Source organism: Lynx rufus, unplaced genomic scaffold (genome assembly GCF_022079265.1).
Source record: "Lynx rufus isolate CCGP_SWC_20201006 ecotype Redwood Valley unplaced genomic scaffold, mLynRuf1.p SCAF_3, whole genome shotgun sequence".
NCBI classification, from domain to species: domain Eukaryota; kingdom Metazoa; phylum Chordata; class Mammalia; order Carnivora; family Felidae; genus Lynx; species Lynx rufus.
In genome coordinates this window covers 28,032,550-28,049,888 of record NW_025814845.1, presented here as the reverse complement: position 1 = coordinate 28,049,888, position 17,339 = coordinate 28,032,550, and the positions used below count along the sequence as shown (strand labels likewise).

Here is a 17,339-nt window from a genome sequence, read left to right as displayed (position 1 = left end):
TTATATTGTTTTTGCTTAAGGGCAGGGAGTTTTATCTTCTTAGTTCAAAACTAAGGTTAAATCATAAGTGGCAGACAAAATAACCATTTCATATGGGTCAACCCACCATATCCCCAGCACTAAGAGCAAGGCCTGGCACAGAGGCATTAAGTATTTGGCAAATAAGTAAATAATTTATATACTGATACTAAAAATGCTGTAGAACCTTTATGCACTTTATTATCCTCAGGAAGAACTTCACTATCGTGTGGCTGGATATCTGATATCATCTCTGTCTTCCTAATCCTTTGTGGAACTGAATATAAATAGAAATGCAAATAAATATTAAAAACTCTTGCTGACACACTAACTCTAGGCTTTTAACTGTATGATATTTTCTTTGAAGCATTCACTAGTTTCAGATTCATCTATCAGCCTCAACATCTCTGTGTTGAGAGGGGTAACTTCCATATCAATTGCTAAAATCTGTCTGGATTCAGGAGAAGCTAATTCTTTCTTAAGCTAAATTAAGGCAGTGATTTGACACAATCACCTGCCAGATCATACTACCACTGTGTGTACATAGAAGAGTACGTATTCTTTGGAAAATATGTCTCACTTGAAAAACCTGTGCATTTGTAGCCTTTAATGAGCATCTAGCTGAAAATCACTCTGAAGAATTTTTTCCTCCCATAGGGCATCACTTTCTATTGGTGGATTTGACGTCCTACATTGGTTTACTTTAACAAATGTTTCAGTCAGTGTGTTAAAAAAAAAACAAAAAAAACAAACAACCTGCCAACAATTCCGGTGTCAAGAAAGGGAGACACTGATGTAATACATTATACCCTGTAAAGAAAATCGGGCTACTTACTGTACACGGACACAGTAATCCTTACTGCTAATCACAAGGTGTGGGGGAAACTGCTGTCAGACCCAAGTCACCCCTTCGATTACCACTGCGAATTATTCACTGTGAATTTGCAGTGCTGCTTATGGAGAAGCTGAAGGTTTTGTTCTCACACATTTAGGGCAAGGAGACAGTTTATAGTTTTTCAATAGGTAGAGAAAAGCCAGGATTTGTTCCTCATTCAAAATAACTAAAAGTCCCTTAAGAATCACAAACCAACAACAATTCTCACAGTCATCTACAATTTCATATAAAGCATTAGTGTTTTTATACCCACAACAAAACATGGACCTGCGGAAGTTTTCAAACACTCCTCCAGCTGCTTCATGCGTGTCTTCTGGAGCTCGGGGCTGTCCCACTCGTCCTCATCGATGCCCCAGTAGAGATCTATGACCTGGGAACCAATGGATGAGGCAACATTAGTTTACCTGCAGGAAAACTTAATTTCCCTTTATTCTTACTTACAGTGTTAAGCTAACGTGACTTTTAACTTTCCTCTTTGCAGCACGTTTTCCCTTAAGAGGGAAAATTATATTTAAGATCCAAACAGATATACTGTTTTACCCCATGATAGGTGTACATACTGTAATGTCTTTTGTTCTTTATTATACTGTTGACATAGGCCCAGAGAAGAATGAAATGTTAACTGTCAGCAGAGGTTTTGTGGAACCAACTTTTCCTTATATTGAAATGGTAACAGGAGTTCAAAAACATGTCTGGAAGCAACTGGGATATGGCAACCACATTATTTGAGACAATTAAACAATAGTGTATAATGGTGCTGTGCATCTTAATATGAGAAGGGAAAACCATAATGGGCATTAATATATACTGACCTAGAGGGAAACATCTACATTTCTTAACAGGTGTTTTTAGGTTTTATGTATTTATTTTTATCATGCTTTATCCCACGGGAATAGACATTTTGTTTATGTCTGTTTCATCTGAGAGCAGTCTGGCTTTCATCAATATATGTCTGAGAAACAAGTATTGGAAACAATGAAAGGCGGTATGCCTTAATGAGAAGAGAGGATAATAGGATCCTCTATTTCCTTACTTCAAAGAGTATGAGGGAAGATGCTGAGAGTCTGTGAAAACTTCCACAAGCACACTCTTTGAAAAATCTATGAAGAACATTATGGGTTTCCTTCCCTTTACTCAACTGATGTTCTGCATACATAAGGTAAATGTTTCCAATTGTAGCTTTGAAGATTTCCTTTTTCTTGTTTCCCACAAGCAGAAAAAGAACCTCCCCTCCGTACTGGCTGTTTGTATGGCATTCACGGAGACGCAGGCACAGAGCGTGTGTCCTCCAATGGTGCCCCAAGCGGACCTCAAGGGCTCGCGTACCTCCCGTCTCCTGGCCATGGCCCTGCATGGGTGTGTCTGCACCAGTTCTTTGTCTATGTGCATATGAGTTTTTAGATGGCTGACAAAGATATAACAACTTCTTAAAAAATATCCTTATGTTTTATGATAAATGATGAATATCATATATTTTGGGGGTTCTTCCCTTTAATCTACCTTACAAAGTTTAATCACAGTATTAAGGAAGGAGTCATCTGAGATGATAACTTCGGTGTCCCGTATGAGAGCCTATAACTTTGGCTATTTAAAATTAAATATAAATTAAAATGAATTCAGTCCGAATACTCAATAGCCACATGTGGCTACTGACTCTCATGTTGGAAAGCACAGATACAGACTACTTCACCATAACAGAAACTTTAATCTGGCATAACTGTAAGTTACTGAGATTATTAGAACAAGACATTTTTGGCCATCTACCAATAACTTGTCAAACACACAGATCTGCAATGTGAATGCTGACACTTAGTTGTACCACGCACAGATTAACAGTCATTCAGAGAGCCTGTTTTCCATCCTTTTGGCTGACACTGTTTGGACATATGTGGGGAAAGGTCTGATTTAGAACAAATGAATAGAAAAAGAAATGGTAAATATAAAGTTTGATATAGCAAATGCTATCAATATATACCTGCTCTCCTCTCCTCTTTAAAGGACATAAAATTATATAAAATATAATTGGATATGTAACCTATATAAAAAGTCCAAAAAGGGAATAGAGTTATAAAGAAGTATGCTAGCTCAATGAAATTAAGTTGGTATAAATCATACATAGTTTCTGAGAAGATGGGTCTTAAAATAACTATGAGTAACAAATATAGTGAAAAAAATTATTAAAGAAAATATTAAACCAATAGAGAAAATCAGTGAAACCAAAAGTTCTCCGAACACAGTGGAACAAAACTTTAGCTGCATTAAAAAAAATACTCAAAATTACCAAAATCACAAGTGAAAGAGAGGCATTACTACTGACCTTATAGAAATAGAAAAAGGATTATTAGAGAATACGATGAACAACTATATGCCAATGAATTAGATTACTTAAATGGACAAATACCTAGAGAGAGACAAATCACACAGACTCAAGACAAAACAAAATATGAACAGAAATGTGAAAAGAGATTAAGTAGGAATTTGAAAGAAAAGCATAGGTTCAGATGGATGCACTGTTGTGAACTCTATCAATTCTTCACAGTCTTCCAAAAATTAGAGAACACTTCCCAACTTATTCTTTGAGACCAGTGTGACCCTCATACTAAAGGCAGACAAACATATAAGAAAATGACAGGGCAGTATCTCATGAATATAAAACAAAAGGAGAAGATTCTAGAATACTCAAATATATTCAAGAACACTTGAAAACCTAATCTGGCAGCATGTAAAAAGTATTACACAACACAACTAGGTGGTATTTATCCCAGGAATGCAAAGTTGGCTGAGCACCAGTAAATTAACTAAGGTGATGCACTTTATACCAATAGAATAAAGGGACAAAAAATCAAATGACCAATCTTAACAGATACAGAAAAAACATTTGACAAAACCTAACACCCCATTATGATAAAACACACAAAAAACTAGGAATAGAAATTCACTACCTTAACCCGAATAAAGGGCATATAATAACAGCATACTTAATAATGAAAACTCTGCCCTTAAGATTAGGAACAAGGGAAGGATATCCATTCTCACCACTTCTATTCAACACTTTCCTGGATGTTCCAGTCAGGGCAATTAGGCAAGAAAAAGAAATAAAATGCATCCAGATAGGAAAGGAAGAAGTAGATCTATCTTTATTCATACATAACACGATCTTATATATTAAAATCCTAAGAAAACCACTAAAAGTGTAGGAACCATCGAGTTGAGCAAGGTTGTAGGATACAAGATCAACATACAAAAACCAAATGTACTTCTGTACACCAGCAATGAGCAAACAAAACAGCAACAGAAAGAATAAAAAACTTAGGGGATAGATTTAACAAAAGAAATGCAAAATTTACACTCTCAAAATTATAAAACACTACTGAAAGAAATGAAAGATGATCTGAACAAACTGGAAGACATCCCAAGTAAATGAACTGGGAGACTTAAGATGGCAATACTCCCCAAATTAATATTTAGATTCACAGCAATCACTATAAAACCCAAGCTGGCTTACCTACAGAAATTGACATGTTGATCCTAAACCCCAGAATATGGGAATTCAAGAGCTATTAGCAATTTAGCTATTCAAGAGCTATTTAGCTGTTCCAGAATAGCTAAAACAACTTGTAAAGGAAGAACAAAGTTAGAGGATTCTCACTTCCAGATTCAAACTTACTACAAAGGTGCAATAATTAAGACAGTGTGATACTGGCATAAGGATATTCAATGGAATAAAATAAATCCTCACACTTCTGGTCAACAGATTTCAACATGGGTGCCAAAATAATCCAATGAGGAATGTATCATATTTTCAACAAAAGGTACTGGGACAACTGGAGATCCACATACAAAAGAATGAAGTTTGACACCCTACCTCACATCATATACAGCAATTAACTTGAAACAGATCACAGACATTAGTTTTAGAATTAAAACTAGTTTTATAGAAAACACAGGAGTATATTTTTGTGAACTGGGATTTGACAATGGTTTCTTAGAGATGATAGCAAAGTACAAGTAACCAAAGAAAAAAGGTGAGAAGTTGGACTTCCTCAAAATCAAAGTTTTGTGCTTCAAAAGATGCTGTCAAGAAAGTAAAAAGAGGGGCACTTGGGTCTCTCAGTCAAGTGTCCAACTCTTGATATGGGCTCAGGTCGTGATCTTGCAGTTGTGGGATCGAGCCCTGTGTGGGGCTCCACTCAGCCTGCAGCCTGCTTGGGATTCTCTCTCGCTCTCTCTCACTGCCCTCCCCTGCTCATGTGCTCGCTCGCTCTCTCTCTCTCTCTCTCTCTCTCTCTCTCTCTCTCAAAATTAAACATTAAAAAAAGAGAAAGAGGACCCTATATGATAATGGAATTGCAGTTAGAATACATAAGGAACTCCTACAGCTCCATCAGATGACAAGCTGATCGAAAATGGACGAAAGATCTGAGTAGACGTTTCTTCACAGAATATATAGATTGTCAATAAGCACATGAAAAGATACTCAACATCATCAGTCATCAGGGAAACACAAGTCAAAACCACAATGAGACAATGCCTCACACCCACTAGGGTGGCTGCCATTAAAAAGACTGATAATAACAAGTGTTAATGAAAATGTGGAGCAGTGTCATATGTTGCTAGTGGGAATATAAAATGGTGCCGCCACTTTGGAAAAGAGCCTGGCAGTTACTCAGTTACACAGAGTTACCACACAATCGAGCAGTTCTCCCAGAGAAATGAAAACATACGTTCACACAAAAACTGATATTCGTAGCAACATTATTCATAATAGCTAAAATGTGGAAACAGTCCAAATGTCCATCAAGCGATCAATGGGGAAGTATAATGTGGTATATCTGTAAATGGAATATTATTTGGCAATAAAAAGTAGTGAAATACTGATGCTACAACATGGATGAGACTTGAAAACATTATTCTAAGTAAAAAGTCAGTCATAAAGGAATCGCTATATGATTCCATGTATATGAAATGTCTAGCACATGCAAATCTACAGAGACAAACAACAGTTTAATGGTTGGCTAAGCAGGGAGGGAGGGGAACAGGCCAATTTGAGAGTGACAGCCAATTTGAGAGTGACTTTTGTTTGAGGTGATGACAAGGTTGTAAAATTGTAACGCTTACACAACTTTGACTATACTAAAAAGTACTGAATCACGCACTTTAAGGGGGACGATTTTGTGGTTGTCATCTCAATGACACTTTGTGCATCCATTTAGTACTGTGATTTTCTATAGGTCTTCCGTCTCCTACTCACAGTAGAACCGAGAGCAACAACAGTAGATGTTTAAATCAAGCGCCTACGATCTTAAGAGTCAACAATAAAATCTAAATAAATATATGTGGAACAAATGACCAGGGTATGAGTCAAAACAAGGATTTCACTTATATTTTCAAATAGAAGCCTAAGGGACACATGATTTATCTGCCACCAATGGAAGTCTTTTGTAGTAAGTTTTGCTTATTGACTTTCTTCAAGTTTGGCCACCATGGCCCTCATCCAGGGCTGTCTAATGCCACGTCTCCTTACTTTGGTCACTTTGTTTAAATGTTCTCCTGCTTCCAGCTTTTCTCCCTTAAGTCATTCTTTCTCAAACGTCTTTATGGGCAGAAAATGATGAAAAAAGATAAAATCAAGCAACCATGAAGGCAGAGAGGAAATAAATAAAGGAAACATCCAACTTATGCAACACAAAACACCATTTTAGGCAGGCAAATCTGCCGTCTATTCGCATGATCAATAACTGGCAAAAAGTGGTTGGAATCCAAAGTGCCCAACAAGACAAGATTTATTATATACTTACAAAAATTAGTTTAGCTTTTAGCCTAATGCCCAAGCACTGCAGACACTGAATCTAATTTACTATTTATTGGAATACTAACTTGTTGACAGCACATTTTATGTGCCTTTACTTATTTCATCATGAAATATAAACACTCAGGAAAGTAATTTGATTTTATCTTTCTGTACTTAAAGCCATCTAACTTGCTTTAAAATATTCTTAGGAAAGCTAATTTATCATGATTCTAATGTGCTGAATTGGTCTGAAAACAAAAAGCCAGCAAATAAAGGCCCTAACAAATTTGGCCACTCGAATCAGACATAACCATTTAAATACCAAGACTGCCAAGCAAACACAAAGCAGCCTGTAAGAAACCAAACATAACCTTATGATTTACCAGAAAAAAGGTCAAATTGGCATTTACCATGGCCTCACACTATCATTTCTTCAGAAACAGCCTTTGAATTGAAATATTTTCCAAAATAGGTTCCTTCTCGATTTTCCCATGCTATCATATGACGCTACCTGAATGCAAGACAAAAGTGTAACTACAGAGACAGTACGGCCGATTTTGGTTTCGAACAGACACAGTACTGAAACGAAGGCTGTTTCTCAAAGTTATTATAATGGGAGGCTACCTGTTCATGCCAACGATTCTACCACTGCCCAGGGCATTTCCTCTGCAGGAATTATCTTATTTTGTATTGAAAAAACCTCGTCACTCTACTGTTAGATTTGTTTTTATTAAAAATGGTATTTTCCCAGCCTTACTGGCCTTTACATTGTAAGACATGGCTTTGAAAAGGCCTTAAGCTCTTTCAAAAAAATCAGACCTATCCTTAAAGGGATTAAAATCTGCCACCACTAAAAATATTCAAAAGAACACACAGCAGGTCAGAAAGTTTTGAACAAGGGCACCATTATGGTGATATGGACATAACTTCCAAGGTCAATACAGCACTCATTTGATTTTGATTTAGTTGTGTCTTGTTACTAGAATGTTCACCTTGCAGGAGAATGTAAACAGGGAGGAGTCTTAAACCTCAGACTAGGTTCGCCAGAAACTGGGGAGGTACAGTTTACAGGTATGGTAATTCTCGCTCTGGTTAGAATGACTTCCCTAAGATGCATAGGATATAAGAAAAACAATCCTCTTCAGCTCCGCATCATCCACGGCCACCCTTTTACTAGAACTATAGCAAGTCTTGACTTTAGGTCACCTCGCGATTATTCTCTTGGTCATGACATATAGGACAAAGATACATGGGGGCATGACTAAGATGGGACTTTTCTGGGAAAGTCAGGTGCTTAAATCAAGTCCAGGGAGGACTGGCTGAGACAAGTGGTCATACACAATCACCAGAAGGCTCCAAGAGTATGACATAGGGTGGGTGATGCCTCAGCCAAAGCCTCATGAGGATGACAAACTGCTCACACCTGAGGCCTCTGTGTCTTGGAGATTTAGCCTCTGGACAGCCCTAACAATTTGATGTGATAGTGAAGAAAACTAAACCACGGAGTAAGGCAGCACCTTGGACTTTTCAGGCCTAATGAACGTGGAGGCAGAGGGAAGGGAGCAGTTGTTGTTGGAGGCAGAAAAAAGAACCACAAGCTAGAAGCCAGTGTCCATGGAGTAGAAGCTGGAGAAGCCCACTCCATGAAGGAACAGCAGCTAGGCAGCAACCAGGGACCGGCTTCCCTTGGTGGCAGGTCCACAGAGCAGGTGCCCGAGTGAAAGACCCAAAGTTGGCTCTGTTCTCGTCGCTGGGATTTCAGCAAGCACCGCATCGGAGTGCACCCGTGCCTGTCTTGCTGCTCCGACTCCCTGCGTTACCTTCATCCTTGCTCCTTCTAATCCATTCACGACATGGCGGGCAGAGGGAGCTTTTTAGAATGCAGATCTGATCACCAGAACTAAGATTTCCTCCTACTCTACCAGATACTACACAGAGTAACTTATTTACTCCTTAAACTTACGAGACAGACAAGAATATTGTCTCTCTTCTGTAAATGAAAAAGCTGAGGCAGAGAGAAGTAACCTGTGCAAAGCCCCGGAGGTCCAAGTATGGAGGTGGGATTTGAACCTGGGCTGTTTACTTTATGGTACTTCCCATGCTTCCTATCAGCCTGAAGATCGGATCTAGAATCCCTGACTTGCTCTATGAGATCCTCCATGATCTAGTCCCTACCCAACTCCCTACCCTCATTTCATATCACGTTCCCCCCTCACTGTTCATGTTCTAGCTATGTATATGCATGCCCTTCACACATGTGTTTGTACAAATGTATAAATATATATTGAAATGTACACATATATTTACATAGATGTTTATATTTACATACCTGTACCTAGCCATACACATTTTTGTGAACATGTGAACATAAGAGGCTTTTTGGTGCAATGATTGAAGAGCATGGACACTGGGGCCAAACTGCCTTGGGTCAAATCTGACTCTGCGGCTTACTAGCTATGAGATCTCTAGCAGTTATTTACTTCTGTATTTCTAAGCATCCCCAGGCAATAAAATGGAGAAGATGGAATTTACCGGCTAGGCTCACAGCAATGATTAAACACGTTAAAGTACACACAGCACTCAGGGTAAGTGCCTGGTAGGCAGTGAGTACAGCATAATGTTCAAGTTCTTTTCCAAACTTGCCTATGCAAATATGTTTTTTCTGCCTGAACTTTTCTTCTTTTCAACGTGGGCATCTGCATCTACCCATCCTTCAGGATTCAGCTTAGACATCAGTTCCTCAGCAGCCGTCCTGAGGCCTCAAAGTTTGAGGAAGCCTCCCATTGCGCACGCCCAGAGCACCCTGTGTTCCCTTTGCAGCCAGCATCACTCTGGTCACCACCGTTCATGACTCCACGAAGGCAGGGACTAGGTTTGTTTTCTTTTTTTTTTTTTTTTCAACGTTTATTTATTTTTGGGACAGAGAGAGACAGAGCATGAATGGGGGAGGGGCAGAGAGAGAGGGAGACACAGAATCGGAAACAGGCTCCAGGCTTCGAGCCATCAGCCCAGGGCCTGACGTGGGGCTCGAACTCACGGACCGCGAGATCGTGACCTGGCTGAAGTCGGACGCTTAACCGACTGCGCCACCCAGGCGCCCCTAGGTTTGTTTTCAATACTGTGGTATCTGCTGCACCCACAACTCTGCCTCGTGCAGAGCAAGAGCTCAGTCAATGTCTGTGAATAAATACATGAGGCCCATGGGACCAATGACCTAAATCTGCCCTGAGGACTTGAGGGTGAGACATTAGTGAGGAAGTCTGGACTTGAAGGTTAAATGTACAGGAGGCTGTTCTTCGGAGAAGAGGGACTTCTAGATAGAAGCTCCCCAAAGACAGAAATGTGACAGCCTGTCCATAAAGAGATGATGAGGTCACAGCATAATTAACTGTGGGAGCCAAAAAAAAATACAGATCAAGTAGAAGAAACAAGAAAACTGAGCTGAAGTTACTTTTTCGATGGTTTACAACTAATTATTGACAAATCAGATCTCTTAAATAAGAGTGCTCTTTCTACGGCGCAGTCTTGTTAAAAGGTCTCCTCTCTCTACTATAAGAAATAAAAAATGAGGATAGGAAGAAATAGGTGCCTTGTGTTAAGAATCTGAGAAAGGCTTCACGGTGATTGTACCCAACTGGGACACGTAAATGTCACCTGCAAATGAGGATCTCTCATTCTGCTTACTGGAGGACTAATCTTCTTGGGTGATTTTCAGCGTTGGGGTAATCAGCCAGCCACAATTTAGCAGAATTAAATGTTCAGCAAAGTATATAGCTCCTCCAGTAAATTCTGGAGCTCCCCACAGTGCCACTGCTCTATATTTAGGAGAAATATTAGGCAGAAGATTGTCTGTGCACACCAGGTAAAGGAGGAACAAGAATACTGTCTTGGGAAGTCAGGCAGGAGAATTCCAGAAGAGCCGCTCCGTGCTGCAGAAATGGTGAGCCAACACTTACAATCACACTAGAACAATGAAGGTCAGTTATGACATACTGCTTTCCTTCTCTTTCTCATCTCTATTAATCTTCCTTCCCTCTTGTAACCAATGGGCTCATGGATGGGAGAAAGATGATGTCACACACTTATAATACTTCTATGGAATATCAAGTTGGTAAGACCTGTCCAGGCACTGATGGGCAGAACTGAAATGTGAAGTGAGCTAGACAAATTGAAGTGCTTGCCTGAGTGAAACAACCTGTGATTCCATAAGAGGATATACATTTCACTTAAGAAGCACGCATTTGATTAACAGGAAATGGAAAAGTCCATCAGTTGACAATGTGGAGAAAAAACCAAGGGCATCACAACACAGCCTGTCAATTATAAAGCCAATGATGTATTCTGGCAACTCAGGAGGCAAAGACATTTTGAGATTTATGAGCAGGCAGACGGCTGCAAGGAAAAAAATCAGCATAGAGCAGGAGGCTGGGCTCGACAGAGCAGGAGGGCTGTGGCGGAGGAAGAGTGGGTGGGGGCAACCGCGGATGGACCTTCAGTGTGAGACCAAGCGATTGTTCAACTTGGTAATCGTTAGCAAGGTGAAGGTAGTGTAAGACACATGGAATTTCACTCAACCTACAACTCGGATACATACAGAGAGTGCAGCTTCTTAATTCTGTCTAAGACCAGTTTGTGCCTCCTGTCCAAGTCTCCACCCTCTGGCTAGCACGAGACCGTGAACTTTCAGTTTTATCCAATTTAAACCTTAGTGTAAACTGATGTTTTCCAGGACTCTGTTAGGTGCTTATTCTCTCTTGGATCAAAATGCCGAGTTTCTCAAAAGACATGGCTTCCCTGTTCCCCTGCTTCTTTTCCCTAAGATGATATCCAGGTAACCTCATATCCTGAAGGGAAAACCTGAGAGTGCTTGGGCATGGCCCCCAGGTGATGCCCACTGGCTGCTGGCATCATGTCACCCAGGGACTGGTCTTTCCCTCTCAGCTGGGTCAGAGCCTCGTGTTGCTCTCCAGCCAAGCCAGGCCAGCTTCCCCTGCTGTGGATGAGCTGCCCCAAGCCATGGGCCCATGCTCCATCCAGTTTCTTCACCGCGGCCTTTTGTGCAGCCACCTCTTCTGGTCGTGGAGACTAGCAATGGCTCTTAACTCAGAATATATGACACACGATAACTGAGAGCAGCCTGGGAAAGTTAAGCCTAATCGTCACTTGCTGCCACGGCCATGATGTGGCCAAGCCCAGGTCTGTTTGCAGGGTTGGGGTGGGGTCGGGGAAGGGTGGTTACTGTCCGGCCATCTCTTTCCAGAGTCCCAAGTAGAGAGCACAGGCAAGGTGCCCTTAGTGCTACCTATTTTCCCACTCATTTTCACTTATCTAACCCATGGCCCCTTCTCTGAAGCAGAACTCAGAGGAAGGAAAGGAAAAGTATACGTGCTGACTCTGCCTTTCTCTCTCCTTCTATCGCTTTCCAGGAGGCTACAGGGGGAGGGTTCTGGTTCTGCCTTATGGACAAACTCGGCCCTTTTCTCTACACTTTAGACCTCCAGGCTCAGAGTCCTACAGTACTGGTCGATGTGCTAAAGGATTAAACGAATTTAGCAAAATCTTCTCTCAAGCCAACAGCCTGACCTTTAAGGTTCTGGTCTTTCTTGTATGCGGCACAGTATTTCCTAACCATTCTTCCCGTTTGTATTCCTTCTGTACCAGACATTGAGCACCCCTCAGACAGATAGATGCCTCTGGTCAGAAGTCTCCTGCTGTACTTAGAAAGGCAAAAGAAAATGCACATAAATCATTTCATTACACCGGGTTCTTAATCAGGAGAAGAGACTTAAAAAGGCAAGAGGCAGTAACAAATGAACATTGGCGGAGTGCCTTCCACGTGCCAGGGGCTTCGTGTCATCTCGTGCCTTCGCAAAACAATCTGGGAAGACAAACACTACCCCCCGTTCATTTTACAGAACGGTCAACTAATGTCAAAGAAATCAAGCAATTTGTTCAGACTCACAGAACTGGTAATTTGCAGACCCAGCATTTGAATCCTAGTCTTTCTAACAGAAAAATTCATGCTGTTTCTACTACACTCCATAAATGACATAATTCACTGTATTCTACTGAATCCAAAACATCAGGAGTTGTAGGCTGCTCCAATACTGTATGTTCCACTAAAAACACAAACGCACTGCCAATTACATCAGGATGTGCTATTTGTAAGATGAATTCTGATTTCTGAGAAGTAAAAATGTGAAAAGAAACACCTTACAATGAATTAAATCTGATAAATACTGTTTAAAGAAGATGATCTGAGCAGCTGTGGACAGTCTGGACCAGAAGACAAAATGTCCAGTGCTGGGAGAGAATTGGAAAATGCCATAGTCATTCAGCATCTAAGAAACAGAAGGCTGAATAAAGACAGAGCCTTGTGAAATGGGAAGAAAAAGGTGAATTTCTAAGAAATGCTGTGGCAGGTGAATCAACAAGAATAGGGGCAGTTATAAAAGGTGAAGAATGTGCTGGAAGCTAAGATCTTGAAGTTTTGAAGACTAGAAAACAATAGCAATTGAGAAACTGGACAAAAGGAGAGGGATGGCTTCCATTTCACATATATTAACATTCCAAAAATAGAGACTTATCTTCATGTAACTCTGGAGGGAAGAGAGCCAGATATGAGGACATGGGGATCACTCAGAGGCACCAGCTTAGGGGGAAGACAGCACTCTTACTGGGGGTCTGAGGATTAAAAACACCCGGGGTGTACTGGATGTTAAAGGCGAAGAAAAGGAACAGGTTTATGAACATTGGGGAATAAGATGAAGTAAGATCAATACTAGATGCCACTGAAGAAGCTGGCTATCAGTTTTTTTTCTTTTTTTAATTTTATTTTTGACAAGCATGCACACGAGTGGGGGAGGGGCAGAGAGAGAGGGGAACAGAGAATCTGAAGCAGGCTCTGTGCTGACAACAGAGACCCCGAGGCAGGGCTTGAACTCATAAACAGTGAGATCCTGGCCTGAGTCTAAGTCGGATGCTTAACTGACCGAGCCACCCAGGAGAGAAGATATTCTTAAGGAATGATACCAAGTTGAGTGGCTGGACTCACACGAAAATCACTTTCAAAATGGAGGTGTCCTAAGTGCCCATGAGTCAAGCACCCCCTCTAGAGGTTCCTGCCCTAACCTGGCTTACTCCCAGTTCAGAGTAACAGTGGGCACTGGGCAGGGCAGATTTATATATTCTTAGTGCATACTAAGAATGAATGAATGAATATCTTAGTTTAAATGAAAAAATTAAGGAAACAGAGAAAAAAGCCTGACCAACAGGCATATGAGAGAGAGAGAGTTTTAAGGCCTTGTGTAAAATGTAACTGTATATTCTACCAATTTAATAAATATTTAACTCAACAGCCTACTATGTGCCAGACACCTGACTTATCACTGGGATAAGATGAGTAAGACAATTCCAATCCTGAGAACTTGCAGACCTTAGAGACAGGTGATGAAAACTTGACCTCACCAGATGTCTCATTCTCTCCATCACTCATTCTAGTCCATGCCGTGATCATTTCTTAACTTGCACTGTTCTCCTGCTTCTACCTTTTCCTGCACCCCTATTCCAGTCTCCTCACAGAGCCTGAGTGACTCTCTTACATGTCTTTTTTTTTTTTTAATATTAACTCATTTTTAAGAAACAGAGAGAGACAGAGAATGAGAAGGGGAGGGGCAGAGAGAGAGAGAGGGAGGGACAGAATTTGAAGCAGGCTCCAGGCTCTGAGCTGTCAGCACAGAGCCCAACGTGGGGCTCGAACGCGTGAACTGTGAGATCATGAACTGAGCCGAAGATGGACGCTTAACCACCTGAGCCACCCAGGAGCCCCTTGAATGACTCTCTTAAATGTAAATCCTATAACATCCTCCTTTCCCTTCTTAACCATACAAAGTCCTTAATCTTGGCCCACAAAGTCTCATGATCTGAACCTGATGTCCTCTCCCACAAGGGTCCTCAGACCCTTTTTCTTGTTGCCTATGCCTGGAATTCTCCTACCAAGGCATCTGTAAGACTTGCTCCTTCATTTTCTACAGACCTCTGTCCAAAGGTCTTATTAAGGAGTCCTTCTCTGACTACCTGGCATTCCCTAACCCCCTTATCCTGTCTTACTTTTCTTAAAAGCATTTACTCAAGAAAATGCATCCATAACCACTGGGATATATTGTTTATTGTCTGCCACCCCCAACAATACTGGAAGCTCCACAAGAAGAGGGTCTGATTCGTTTGTTTTTGTGTTCTCAGCACTTGGCTGGCATGTGCTCATTGGTTAACAAACACTTCTTGAACAAACTGGATGCACTGTTGAGCTATGCCTAGGATTATAGGGGAGCAAAGAGGAGGGTACATGGCATATCCCAGGAGGGGCCAGAGGATCAGAGAAAACTTCCTTAAGCAAGTAATGTTGGACTTAGACTTCATTCATTCATATGGTCAGAAAGGCTTTCACTTGTTCAACACATTCCTACAGAGTTTTACTATGTGTCAGGCACTATTCTAGAACTCGGAGGGGAGCTGTCAAGAAGGCAGAGAAGTCCTTATTCTTGTGAAACTTACAATCTAGTGGGGGAGAGAGAGAATAAGCAAGCCAATATGTGAAAAAAGGCAAATATCCAGTGTTGAGACATGCTATGCAAATAACTAAAATAGGGTGACGTAAAAGAAGTCTCCTAGGTGCTTACTTTAGACTGGGTCGCTAGGGAAGTATCTCTAGGAAGTGGCATTTTTGTGGAGACCTGGAGAATAATAAGGAAACTCCCATGTGAAGATGAGGGGGGTGAACATTCTTACAGAGAAAGCACAGCCAGGGCAAAACCCTGAAACGGGAACAGGCCTGAAGTATTCAAGGAACCACAGGGAGGACACATAGCTACTGGGCGGTGGTGAGGAGAGGGGCATGACTTAAGATCTATAGGCATAGTCTTAAGAATGAGTAGGACTTAGGGGCACCTGGGTGGCTCCGTCGGTTAAGTGTCCGACTCTGTCTCCGGTCTGATCTCACCGTTTGAGACCCGCATCGGGCTCTGTGCTGACAGCTCAGAGCTTGGCGCTCACTTCAGATTTTGTGTCTCCCTCTCTCTCTCTGCCCCTCCCCCACTCGCACTCTGTGTCTCCCTCTCTCAAAAATAAATATACATTAAACATTTTTTAATGTATATAACTGAATAAGTAGGACTTATTCAGGGAAGGAAGCAGGCTGCAGAGCACTGCAGGTGGAAAGGACAGCATAAACAAAGGCAAGGAAGCATAAAACAGATCGGTGCATATTTAAGTAAATCTAGGAAATTCACTTCTTCTGGGTTCAATGCACAGCCAATGATGAAATCCAGAGTAATATATAGAGAAGTTGTTTTTGTTTTTTGTTTTTTTTTTTTTCACGAATCTTCCAGCATCATATTTTGTTGCACTTGAGGGAAGAAAACCATCTCACTAGAAAACATATCCTTAGGGAGATCTATAAACAACTTATACTAGAAGAGACTATACTAAGAAGTATATTTTTAGAAGATTCAGGTATTATATATTTGAATTCCTGCTAAGCTCAGAAGGTGGGAAGCAAATGCGAACTAGCAAACTTTCATTCCAAACACAGCCTCAGACACAGAAGTGGTCACCACCCCCGTGTTTCAGACACCGGACTAAAGGAGTCACAGTGGAAAGCCGGGCTTCAGTTCCAGCTCTTTTTTGCCCAGTGTGGTTTCCACTGCTTCCTGGCATCTCAAAGACTCGTTCAATGCACCTGCCTCGTTCAATGATCCTTGCTGTCAATTTATTCTATGGACCCTGCCTTCTACAGTTTTCCTTTGGCTTTATTTCTCTTTTCCTGGGACTACTTATAATTTAGAAAATATATTTTTCTTCTTTTTCCTCTCAGCTAATCTTAATACCATGTTGTATGCAGGCTGGTCTGTAGCTCAACAACTCCCTCCCTCTACTAAAAAAAATAAAATAAAATAATGCAAATCCAAACAAACTCAAATATGGGATTAACGTGCTTGGCCACATCTTTTTCTCTATAGTAACTGAGTCCCCAAGGAGTGTCTAAGTCTTTGGGACTCTTGACAGATCAGAATTTTTGTAGCAGTTGAGATCCTGTTATCAGTAGAACCAGATTCCCCAGGGAAGGCAGTGCTGAATTCACAACAAGGGGTTTAATTTAGGCTCACAATTTATCTAGCAATTCGTGACTTATGAGTAACTGTTCAATATGTGTGTCATAATGGCCTGTTGCTGACTTACAGTATGCACAGAGAATGGAGTCATTTTGAGACCAACTATTTTATCCATCAGATAAGAAAGCATCATTAAGTGTACCAAGATAAAATATTCAGGAGGAAATAAATGAAGGGTGAAGTTTTCTTCCACTAACAAAGATGCATTTTGCACTCTTATACCACAAACCTCTGGTACATTTTATTCCTCACTTAACAGTGGAAACATGTAGTTAAGATAGCACCGGAGAAGTAAGATGTCCATTGTAAATGAGGTTGAAAAATTATCTGTTGCAGGAGGCATTTACTTTTTAAATTTCTGGATATTCAAGATATGCCCAATGTTTTCTAATACTTTTCTATTAGGTGGCAAAATCCGTGGTATCTATAAATGCCAGGGTGTTCATGAACTTTAGCAATGACATGA

General features: G+C 40.8%; 1 protein-coding gene across 1 annotated transcript in view; it reads right to left on the bottom strand.

Annotated features, from left to right (window-relative positions):
* NWD2 (NACHT and WD repeat domain containing 2) overlaps positions 1 to 17,339 on the bottom strand; it is a 186,332-nt gene that overhangs the window by 87,947 nt on the left and 81,046 nt on the right. The window contains exon 3 of the mRNA XM_047090717.1: positions 1,167 to 1,283. Coding sequence (XP_046946673.1) covers positions 1,167 to 1,283 — 117 coding nt within the window. The remainder of the gene's footprint in view (positions 1 to 1,166; positions 1,284 to 17,339) is intronic.